At 45.5% G+C, this 11,856-nt stretch overlaps 1 protein-coding gene across 2 annotated transcripts in view; it reads right to left on the bottom strand.

Annotated features, from left to right (window-relative positions):
• Window positions 1-1,830: 1,830 nt before the first annotated feature.
• Window positions 1,831-11,856, bottom strand: part of BUB1 (BUB1 mitotic checkpoint serine/threonine kinase) — a 37,657-nt gene continuing 27,631 nt past the window's right edge. For both annotated transcript variants that reach the window (XM_016126122.2, XM_016126121.2), the window contains exons 19-25: window positions 11,578-11,721; window positions 6,571-6,686; window positions 6,110-6,271; window positions 5,837-5,994; window positions 5,565-5,739; window positions 4,944-5,050; window positions 1,831-3,502 (exon numbers count right to left, since the gene is read on the bottom strand). In XM_016126122.2, coding sequence (XP_015981608.2) covers window positions 3,307-3,502; window positions 4,944-5,050; window positions 5,565-5,739; window positions 5,837-5,994; window positions 6,110-6,271; window positions 6,571-6,686; window positions 11,578-11,721 — 1,058 coding nt within the window. In that variant the 3' untranslated portion in view covers window positions 1,831-3,306. The remainder of the gene's footprint in view (window positions 3,503-4,943; window positions 5,051-5,564; window positions 5,740-5,836; window positions 5,995-6,109; window positions 6,272-6,570; window positions 6,687-11,577; window positions 11,722-11,856) is intronic.

Genomic DNA, 11,856 nt, shown 5'->3' on the forward strand with positions numbered 1-11,856 from the left:
GGCATTTCAGTATCACAATAGGGAAGGCTGTGTCCACGCACACCCACGGGTCTTCACTGTGCTGGCATTTCCCTGCCAGATCCCCATTCCCCAGGCCTCACCTATCACAGCTCCCCCCGGAAAAGACTCCCATGTAGTCCCCGGGTCATAACCACAGCACAAGCCTCTGGACTTGTGCTTTCTGGACTCAGGCCCAGCTGCTTCTTTGGGACAAGTCAGTAACAACATGACGCTATGTGTGACAATAGACCTCAGAACTGCATGGCCCTGGGAGTCACCCTGGCCAGCAAGGGTAGGTGTGGGGCTTCCCCTGGCCGAGGATGTACATGACTATCCTGGCAAATGAGAACCTATTCCTGACCCATTGGGTCCCAGTCCGGGAGGGGTGGCCACAACGCAGTTGACAGAGGCTGGGGCTCCAGGGGGTTTCTGTCTTAAGCAGATTGTACAAGGCAGGGCGGGGAGGCTGGACCCCATTGCCTGGGGAGTGGTGGTGTTGAATGAATGTGGCCAGCCGGAGTCCCAAGCTCTGTGTCACAAATCTTCCCCCACAGAAGAAACCTGCAGGAAAAGGAACTGGGAGTTCCCGGGCCAGATCCCAGGAGGCCTCAGACCTCGTTAAAGGGTGAACACGAAGCCCTTAGAGGATCTGGGGGTGGCCAGTCCTGCCTGCCGGGTCCATTTGCAGATGACCTTGTCTTCTCCATGTCCAAGGTCCCATCCTTTGACTTGCGCTTCCCCACTTAGAGCTGGTGTGGCTCCTGAGACTGAACCGGAAAACTACAAGTTCCAAATATTTGGTCAAAAGAAACCTCAGCAAGAGAGATCTTCCTCCAAATTGTAGCTGGACAGCCACTGCCCTGGGGCAAGAAGTGGCCCAGCCAAGTGCCATTTTTAAAGACACTTAGTTTCAGTGGTAGCTGCTGTGCTTGTGAAAGTGCCTTCAACCTCTAAGTCCCAGGCATTCTGAGGGGCTGTGTCTGCTCCTGGGCCAAGTTCACAATACTGCAATGAGCCTGTCCTCTAAGGAAGAGAACTTGGGGGTCTTTCAGTAGCTGAGGAGGGGGTGGCAGCCCAAGACCCCCAGAGTGCCCCCTGCCAATCCCTCCCCTCACTCTCCAAGAACACCTGACTCCCTGATCACCTCCAGGCTGCTTTTGGCACAACCATCACGGGGTCTGTGGTCCCAGGCCCACAGTCCCACCCCCACCCGTCCTGCATGCTTTGTAGAGATGAGAACAGAGGTTTAGGGATGTCGGATGGCTGCTTAAGGTAATGCAGGTCAACTGAGAACTGTCCGGAGCTAGCGCTGCATGACGTTCCCTCTTAGCTCAGAGACTTATCTGGAGGGAGGGCTGGGGACCCTGCAGTCACGTGCAAAACCCAACCAAGAGTGTTTCACCAGCTTCTGTTAAAGGTGACATCTGTGTGCGTGCTTCTCCAATGCTTATTCAGGATGGTTCTCTTAGTGAAATCTGAGATTTCTTGGGTGAAAAATACATCTACAGGGTTCGGATGAGGTCAGGCGTTGCTTGTTCACTATCTTGAGCCCAGAAAGGTAAGTTAATTCTTGAAGGAAATGACAGTGGACTTGGATCACATTCAGCTGCTTTGATTCAACAAGCCATGACAGTTTAAAACAAGGCTATCAGAAAACTTTTGGATGGTATCTGTTTCTGAAAAAGGAACAGTTCAGCAAACTGATGAATAAGAGCTAAGCTGTCTAGCTACAGAAACACCACGATATCAGGTAATTTTTTAGACTTATTTGTGATATTCTAAAGATGCAATAAAAGTCAGTATTGGGAAAAGAAGAGACATAAATAGGCATTATTTTTATAGTGAGTTATTTATTTGGAAATTTCAAAAGAATCAACTGAAAAGCTTTTTATAGAAATGAACAGGCTTCATATATTCAAACTACCTGTTAAAAAAACTGAAGAAACTAAATCTAAAATAGCAACCAAAAGTTTAGTCCTAAACATTTAAATTAGTACTAGTATTAAAAAATTACTTTTCTTCTCAATTGATGGCATTTTGACACAAAACCCAAAAAAAGCCATTTAAAACTTTATAAATCAGAGTATAACACAGAAATATTTAAAATTTCATGGCAACAGAGATCTTAAGATAAGACATGACAAATATCTACAACTCATATACCAAGGACTCCTACAACTTACCCTGAAAAAGAACAATCCCAATGAGATGTGGACAAAGTTCACAGAAAAAGGAGAAACACACAGTTCTTCAATGTATGAATGCATTTGGCCTAATTCAGAAGAGAATGCAAGCAAAGACCATGAGAAAATCCCATTTTTCACCTGTCAGAGTGGCAAGGGTAGCAGAGCCCCAGGCTGTGGGGCACAAAGGCTGCAAGGCTGGCACAGCTCCCACCAGGGTTGTTTGCCAATATTGACACAAAATTACATTAGATACAATGTATAACCAAGTATCTCACACCACTGATAATGAGACCACCCTATGTTGTAGTTACTCTCCTTGATATAGTAAATGGAAGAAGGCAGAATTATGCTAGTTGTGTCAAGAATGCATAGAAAAATGCATAGAATCATATTTGGGAAGGTTCACAAAAAGTGATTTGTGCTTTGCTTGTGGGATGGGTCCATGGCAGCCGGGGGCGGGGGCAGTGTTGGGGTGGAGGTGGGGATGGGGGTGGGGTGGGAGGTCAGTTCAGGTTGTAGGACCTCACCCCCAGCTCTAAGTCAATACATGCTAAGTTGGCTGCTCTGATTTTAGGGCCGATTTAATGATTTGCTCAGCTTATAAGACTACTTTCAAGATGTGAGATTCTCCATTGAATGATACTTCTAAAAAATAAAGAGACTTAAGATTTTTGCCTTTAATCCTTCCCAAAGACAGCAATGAAGGACAGGCAGAAAAAGACAGGCAATATTTATTCATAAAAACTTGAGTCCCTTGAATATACTTGGGGAATTTTTGTTTAGTTTACACAAATACAAACCCTTAAATTTAGAAAAAAGCTGTCTTGGCCCTTTTATGGCTCTAAGTGTACAGAACAGTGTTTAAAAGTGAAACTTAGAGAATGTTCACATCCAGATATTCTCATGAATACCTGTGTCCCCAGAGCAGCAGAGTTCACCTGCGACACAAGAACCGTTATCACGTGTATTCTGTTGAACTATTGACAACAACTAAGTGGTCACGTGGATATACTCTGTGGACTTTCTAAAAGAAACATTTACATAAACAGTAAACACGGAGACACTAAGCTCGAAGTGGGCAGGCCAGCATTCCCAAAGGGATTTCCGGGAGTGCCATATCTTACTTTCGAGAACGCTTATATTCTAAGAGCAGAACAATTAGCCTATTACGTAGAGTCTTAATCTTGTTCGTATAGTGCTGCTGAAATATTTTCTTCAGCTTTTGTCTTAATAAATCCAAAGATGGAAGATGACGACAATCTGGTATATTCAACATGATGTGAAAAAATTCATTCCACATGTCCAGATGAGGAAGCCTGGAGAAAAAAGCACGAATAGAGGATAAAATGTAGCGTTCAGCATGTGGGACAACATAGGACGACGTGGGACAACCCAGAACAACTCCACTGCTGCATCTGATCTCCACAGGCCCGGACGGCTGAATGTAACAACTTTCACCCAAGCGCAGCTTAAGGCATCAAGAATAGAAATGTTGAATTCACTATGAGTAAGAGAAATTAAGATATAATTGAAAGTGTATATACACCTTGTCCCCCCAAAAGTGATTCAAAATAAGTAGTCTCAATAATAGCTTGGCAGTGGGAAAATTTTTAATTTTTTTTAAAAACAGATGTTTTGGCTAGCTGCATGTGCTGTAGTGATGCCAGGGGTTCTCACAAGCCTCCTCGTAGATGTGCCAGGACCAGGTGGATAGGAGGGACTGTCTAAAACCGAGTTTGAACTGAGTTCCAACTGCTGTGAAACTCCAGAACACAGAGATAAGGCACCAGGAAAGGAAGAACATAGATAGATCCTGTTCCAGACAGGAAGCTCAGCCTGCTGCTACGATGTGGCCGAGGCCAACAGGCTTCTGTGCCCACGGGTGGTTGGAGACGGCAGCCTCTGAGCACAGGCAGGGTCTTCCATCAGGAACAAGATCCGAGCAGCTGCTAAACATGTTGTCTGTCACTCAGAATAAAACATGGCTGTTATAAGTTTTCCTCTGGGGCCTGAATCTAGCTTATTTATGAGCAGACACTATATTTTAGAAAATTACCGCTGACTGTTTCTTTTCTTGTCTGGGTATGTTAAACCCATTAGGCTGTACACTTTTCTGTGTTTTTATACTTCAGAGACAGTTAAGACAAAGTATAAAAGACATAATGAACATACATGTGCCAAAAACTCAGCTCAAACACTGCTAGTCTAGTCACACGGCACTGCATTGGGAGAGCCCTCTGCGTGGGTGGGAGAGGCCTACTCTAATCACCACAGATGAGAAAACAGTGTCAGAAACACTAGTTGTACAGTGATGGGACTTAAAACCCTCTCCTGTGATGGACAGCTGCCTCATCCTATTACTTCATAACTCACACAGCCCCTCCACAGGTATCACTCCCTTTGCTTCTTCTAAGAGACACCTGGGAAGCAGGGCTGTCATTGCTCTGTTCACAGACACAAGCAAGCACCATAGGCTCGGTGGCACCAGCTGACTGGTGTGCACAGGATGCCAGCCACTTAGCCTGGAGCTTCCACTGCTTCTGTGAGGCTGCTGGCTGCCCCACTGCCACAAATGGGGAGAGAAGTAGTGAAGCCATGGCACTTGCTCACCGTGCCTAGAGCCCAGAACTGTGTCAAGTCACCATGCTTTCCAAGACATGAGTTCTCTAGGCAATGGCAGAGATCGTCTTCCCCTAGATGCAACCAAATGTCTACAATGTTCACTCTTTTTTCATGTAGCACGACGCTAACACCCACCTTCTAAAAAGACCTTCAGGCTTCCAGACTCCGCCTTCGTTTTTCACTTTCATGTAAGAGCCAAAAAGCATGCAGTACACTGTTGCTGCAACTCCAAAGTAATCAATCTATAAAGAAAATTATAGGGCTATGTGACTAAAACAGTAATTTATACACGACTGTATTAAGAGGTCTCTCTAACCTATGTGGCAAGGTAAACAATCATAGGGTATAACTTGTAAAGGATTTTGAAAGTCATCTGTTCAACCACTCCACTGATGAGGCCCAATGAAGCCTCCAGGGACAGATCACCCACTACCCCTGAGGCAGCCCCTTGGAAAGCTCTGTTCTCCATGAGCCACCGTGTCCTTCCAAGTCCCCTGTGTGGTCACCTACAGGCAAACACGACAGTAACTCCCTTGGGGAGGGACAGCTCAGAAGGCCTCCTAACCCTTCCCCTGGGACTCTGGCCTCTACTGTCACTGCGCTCCAAAGCCTCTTGCTGTGGGATAGACTCGACACTGAATACACACTCAAGCATGGTCTAACCCCAGAATGGGACCAGGGCGGCACAGAGTCACTTCAAGCACAGCAGGTATAATGGGGGCCGACGCCTTAGAAGCCCTCCCTCTAGTTCCACACCTGGTAGGTCCACGGTTTGTTACTGAGCATCTCCGTACACTGGAAACCGGATGTTTCACACTTTCCTGTGAATGTAGTTCCTTTTGGGAAAAGTTTCATGTCTATGCTCTGACCCAGGTCGATCAGTGCCAGGCCGGCAGATAAATCATCATCTTCACTGTCCTGTTCCAAAACTCTGTACCCAACAGAAACAAGGGCCTGGTTGTGTGAGCACGAACAACAAGAGCCTGCGGGGACGGTGAGAAGGGGCCCAATAGCAGTGTGACACTCGCCTGCTCCCAAGTATGAAGTTGTCCGGTTTGACGTCCCCGTGGATGATGTCGCAGCCGTGGACCTGTTCTATCATGTGGAGCATGCTGATAGCAAAGGACAGCACCAGGGCTTGAGGCATCACTTTCTCAGGGGTATTTTTATAGAGGTTGATGGCATTCTAGAAATAGGGAGACGTGGGATCCTGAGCTGGCTGCATAGGAGCAAGGGAACTTCCAGTAGAGAGCTGTGCCCACTGCTAAAGCGCGAGGCACAAGCCAGGATCCATGTCTTACCAGCAGCGTCCCGTAGCTGTGAAGATCCCCCACCAGCACGCTGCCATCCCGGAAAAAGTGGGCGGAGTAGAACCTGATAAACATGTGTCGCACACTGGGCTTCAATCTCTCCATTAGCTGGGTCCCAATGTAGAACTCCCAGGGGTTGGCGGGCTTCTGGACCTGCAAACCAGGTATGTGACATTCGCATCCAGTCTCACATTCTGGAAAACAATGGCAAGGAAGCAACTTCTACCCTGCTGAAGGACGTGGAGTGGAAACAGGCCACGCGGGCCATTGCTGCAGCAACGTGACTAGTGGCAACATGACTAACGGTGAGGCGGTGCCGAGCCCTTGTGGGGCAGTGCTGATTACAGACCTAACTGAAATCGTCACCGTCTTAAGAAAGAAAAAAGAGGCCAGCACGTTCAAGTTCTAAAGTGCATTTCTGTATTGTACAAAGCGCTGCTCAGATCATTTACCTTCAAAACAAATTTCTGTTTGCTTTTGGTATCCTTCACATCCCCATGGGTAACTTCATAGACTTGGGCAAAAGCCCCTTCTCCGAGAAGGTGATCAATGTAGACCAGCAGAGAACCTAAGTAGGCAGAGGGGTTGGAGTGAAAAAAAGGCTCAAAACACTGAAGACTTTGTCGGAACGAAGTGCTTGTAGAATTTCCTTGGTGCTTGAACTGCTTTAATAAACAAGGATATAGCTCCCTTAGGAAATGCTTTTCCTGTCTTGCATGAAAGTTAAATTCCTGCCACAAAACAGTGCCACCTTTAAATGGCATGACCGAGGAGCACGGGCAGCATTGTCAGGCCAGGCCTGTCACACGGTGGCAGGAACCTGGGCAGCCACCTTCTCTTCGCCAATGGGCCCACATTTAACTGTGCTGCCTACTTGGCAAGATGGCTGTGATGTCAGAAAGAACAGATAAAAAACCCTCTGTAAAGTGCTAAACAAAGCTCTAACATGCCTTTGAAAAATGCAGTGTTTTATATCAGAATAAAAAAGGCAAAGTATAATCGTACTAACATTTCTAACAGATAATGAAAGTTTTGAATTGAAGTAAACCTTTTATATTAGAATAGTTCTCAATGCACAGCTTTCAAGCTGCACAGATAGGAGAGAATCTGTTTGTTCTGCACCCAGGCTCCCCTGCTGGTGACTTCACACGGCTATGGCACACTTATCACTAATAAAGAGCCAGCACTGGCATGCTCCTATTATCTAAACCCCGCACTTCATTCGGACATCGCCAGTTTTCGCTTATGTTCCAGGACACATCTGTTGAGCCACCTCGGCCTCCGCTGGGCTGTGACAGTCCCTAACTTCTTGTTTTTGATGACCATGGCAGTTCCAAGGAGCACTAGTCAGGTAGATTGTAAAACATCTCTCACACTGGGATTGTCCTGATATTTTTCAGTAGCTTTGGGATTATTGGTTTGGGGAGAAAGACTACAGAGGTGAAGTTGTAATAGATTTTTAAGGTGATTCTTAAAAAAGAATTCATAGATGCAAAACCAAACATAAAAGTAGATTTCCAGTCTCCTGTCTGGCACAGAAGGCGCGTGGAAGCCATCACCCCATCCTCACAGCAAGAAAATGCTGAAAAACTGAAACTCGACAACTCTTCTTGGATCCATTAGAGAGCCCAGGTCACAGGGAAAACTGCTGCCCCCAAAACTGAGGAGACATAGAAGTAGACATGAAAAATCACAGCTGGCCAGAGATGTGGTCCAGGGGCAGGCACCCCAGTATCAGGCAGACTAGGACAGAAAGAGCTGGCGTCACAGACTGTATTTAAGTCTGCAGTGACAGCAGTGGCCAGAGTCCCAAGGAAACCCAAAGATAACAAGGGAGACAGAATTCAAGACACAAAGGGAAATTTCAGCTCTGATACTTACAGTGACAGCAAACAGTAAGATAGCCTAACCCCAAGCCAGATGAGCACGCACCTTCCCGAGGGCCTACTTCCTGCAGGACCTTGGACCCGGCATGTCAGGTCTGGCTTCTACCAAAGGCATGAGGCGCATTAGGAGACAGAAGATGCGCTTGAAGAGAGGGAGTGAGTACCAGAATCAGACATGGATGTGGCAAAGACCCTGGACTTAAAAGACCAGGAACTGAAGAGAATTATGATTAACATGCTAAAGGCGCTAATGAAGAAAGTACAACATGCAAGTATAGATGTGTCATGTAAGCGGACAGAATGAAACTCTGAGGGAGAGCCCAGAGGAAATGCTGGAGAGAAACACTAATGGAAGGGAAACCCCTCCGATGTGCTCACCAACAGGGTGCACACAGCAGGGGAAAGGGTCTCTGAGCTGAGGATGTGTTAGGAAAACTTCCAGAACTGAGATGCAGAAAGAAAAAGGTGTTCCATGCTGGGGGACGACTACAAAAGGTTTAGTATGTGTAATGAGAATGCTAGAAGAGGAAGAAAAAGAGAAAGAAATAGAAGAAATATTTGTAGTAGAAATGGTTGAGAAATTTCCAAAATTAATGACAGATACTGAATCACAGATGCAGGACACATACCAGGAGATCTACGCCTAGACACGGGATACCCAAGCTGCAGGAGGTGAGACAGAGGAAACACTGAGAGGGGCCAGGATCAAGCCACCTGCAGAGGGACAAGGACCAGTCACAGCGACTTCTGTCCAGAGTGTGGCATTCTGGAGAGAAGAAACTGGCACTGAACTCTGTGTCCACTCAAATGACCCCTTTGAAGGTGAGGTGGAAACAAAGCCTTTCTGAGACAGATGAACATTAAGGGAATCTGTCACCAGTACCTGCAAGAAATGTTTTAACAAGTTCTTCAAAGAGAAGTAGGATGATGTAGGTCAGAAACTGAGATCAGAAAAGTGTAGCAAAAGGGATAAAATAAAGCCTTTTGTGTATGCAGTAGGTATGGCTTAAGGGTAAGTAGAATGAGTGAAGCAATGTTATTGGGACAAGAGGGAGAAACTGGCAACGTTCTGCCATCAGGATCTGCACCACTTGTGAAGTGGTACCGTGTTATCTGAAGGTGGACTTGAATTAGTTGTGAATGTAAACTCTAGGGAAACACTAAAAAAAGTAACAATAGAACTATAATTGATACGCTATGAGAAAATTGAATTACATAAATATTCAATTAAAACCAGTGAAGGCAAAAAGAGAGTGGAAGACAAAAAGAAAGCAAAGAACAAGGGTAATGAACAGAAAGCAATAAACAAATATGGTGGATATTAATCCAACCATGTAACAATCACTTTACATTATCAATAGACTAAATATACCAATGAAAAAAGAGATTGTTACAGTGGATAAAAAAACCCAAGACTTGACTATATGTTGTCTACAAAAAACTCATCATGAATGTAAAGAAAGAGGCACGACCCCAATCAGAATCCCGCCAAGTTATTTCGTGGGTGTTGACAGTCTGATTCTACTCGGAGCAGGAAAAGCCCAGAACAGCCGACACAGCACCGCAGAGGACTGAACCTGAAGAGTGACATCGCCTGACATCGAGACTCACCATGAAAGCCGCAGCAGTCTGGACGCAGCAGCGTTGGTGGGGAACAGACAAACAGATCGATAGACAGACGGCCTAGAAACAGGCCCCCCACACAACCAGCTGCGCACCGACACAGGAGCAAAGGCAATTTAACAAAGAAAGGAGTCTTTTCAACAAATGGCGACAAAACTGAATGTCAACATGGAAAAATAAGTCTAGACACAGAAACTTTCACGAAAGTTAAGCCAAAATGGATCACAGACCTAAATGTACAACACAAAGCTATAAAAGCCTTAGAAGATATAACATAGGAAATCTGGGTGACCTTGGGTTTGCTGATGACCTGTTAGATAATACACTGAAGCAAGATTTGTGAAAGGTAAAAAATTGATAAGTTGGATTTCACTAAAATTAAAAACTTCTGCTCTGCAAAAGACAGTTGATAGAATAAAAGGAAAAGCCAGAGACTGAGAGAAAAATCTTTGCAAAACACTTATCTGACAATACTCAAAATACACAATAAACCCTTAAAACTCAAAACTAAGAAAACAAACAAACCAATTACAAAAGGGGCAAAAGACCTGAATAGACACCTATCAAAGAGGACGTACAGATGGGAACGAATACAAAAATGATCAACACCAGATGCCATTAGGAGCAGCACACTACAACAGCGGAACACCACAGCGAAGACCGAAAACACTGAGGACTCCAGATGCTGGGAGGCTGTGGAGTCGTAGAACCCCCATTCTTGCTGGTGGGGATGCAATGGTACAAACCCTGCTGGGGACAACCTGCGATTTCTTATAAAAGCAATCACACTTCTTCATATTCACAGAAATGAACAGAAAATTATGTCCATTCAAAAACTGCACTGGAATGGTCACAGCAGCTTTCTTACAGTTGCCCAAACTTGGAAGCAGCCAAGATGGCCTTCAACAGGCAAATGGATAAACACACAACGGTGCATTCGTACAATGGAATATTACTCAGCAATTAAAGAGTGAATAGGCCATGAAAAGACATGGAAGAACCTTAAAGGCGGATTGCTAAGTGAAAGAAGCCATCTGAAAAGCCTACATACTGCACGCTCACAACATAACACGCTGGAAAAGGCAACACCTTGGAGACATCGGGAAAAAGCTCAGTGGTGGCCAGGGTTCTAGGTGGAGGCAAGGAAGGATGAACAGGTGGAGCACTTTCAGGGCAGTGAAACCACTCTGCATGACACCATGACAGATACGTGTCATTATACATGTGTCTAAAACCACAGGATGGACACCACCAAGAATGACCCTGACATAAACCACGGGCTTTAGCTATTAACACAACAATGCTGGCTCATCATCTTCAACAAACGTACCACACTAATGTGAGACACTGTGTGTGCATGTGTGTGTGTGTGTGTGTGGGGGGGGAATAAGCTGCCCAAAGTCTTGCTCCTGCCATTGTTCACTCCCACTAACAGTTAGCCATCTTCATTAGTTTTGAGTATTTTTCAAGAGGTTTCTGGAAACACTATCTACATGTATATGACCATCTACACCTCTAGGAAACAACACAGCACAGAGCACTAGCCTACTCCTTCATTTAACAGCATGTTTCGGAAGGCATCCCCTCTGAGTACAGAGCTGATGTCTCTGTGGAGGTTTCCCGTCACGTACCTAAGCAGTCCCCAGTGAAACCTGTTTGGCTTCCAACCTGCCCTTAAATACACACGCCACTTTGAACATATGCGTCTGGGTAAATTCTTAGAAGTGGGTGACTTTATGTGAGTTTATAATTTGATTGGTATTGCCATCTCTGTTATAGCCCCAACGATGGTCAAAATGCTCCCATCACGGCTTAATAACATGTCCTCAGTTTACTCTTGGGGCAATGTTCTTACCTGCCCACCTGGGGGCAGTGCTAGGAGCAGCAGGTCACCACCAGCTCCCCAAGGAGAAACAAGGGTTGGAAGTCTTATCAACACATGGCTCTTACCCAGCTGGAACTCGGTCTTGGGCTTCATGGCAGGGAGCTTGCACTGCCACTCAAAAACGTCTGGATGGGAGTGCAAGGGCTGAGGAAGCCCGGAGAGAAGTTTGAGAATCAGTTCACCATCCCACGGATTCTCAACAACAAGGTCTTAAAGGGATGGAGACAAAATCAGAAAATAAATTCAGTACTCAAGGAATTAGAAATAAAGCAAGTGGAGATACACATTAAGTAATCTTTCAAAAGACTCATCCTTAAAGAACGACAAATCAAATAATAAAGAAC

Source organism: Rousettus aegyptiacus, unplaced genomic scaffold (genome assembly GCF_014176215.1).
Source record: "Rousettus aegyptiacus isolate mRouAeg1 unplaced genomic scaffold, mRouAeg1.p scaffold_m13_p_7, whole genome shotgun sequence".
In the NCBI taxonomy this organism is placed as follows: domain Eukaryota; kingdom Metazoa; phylum Chordata; class Mammalia; order Chiroptera; family Pteropodidae; genus Rousettus; species Rousettus aegyptiacus.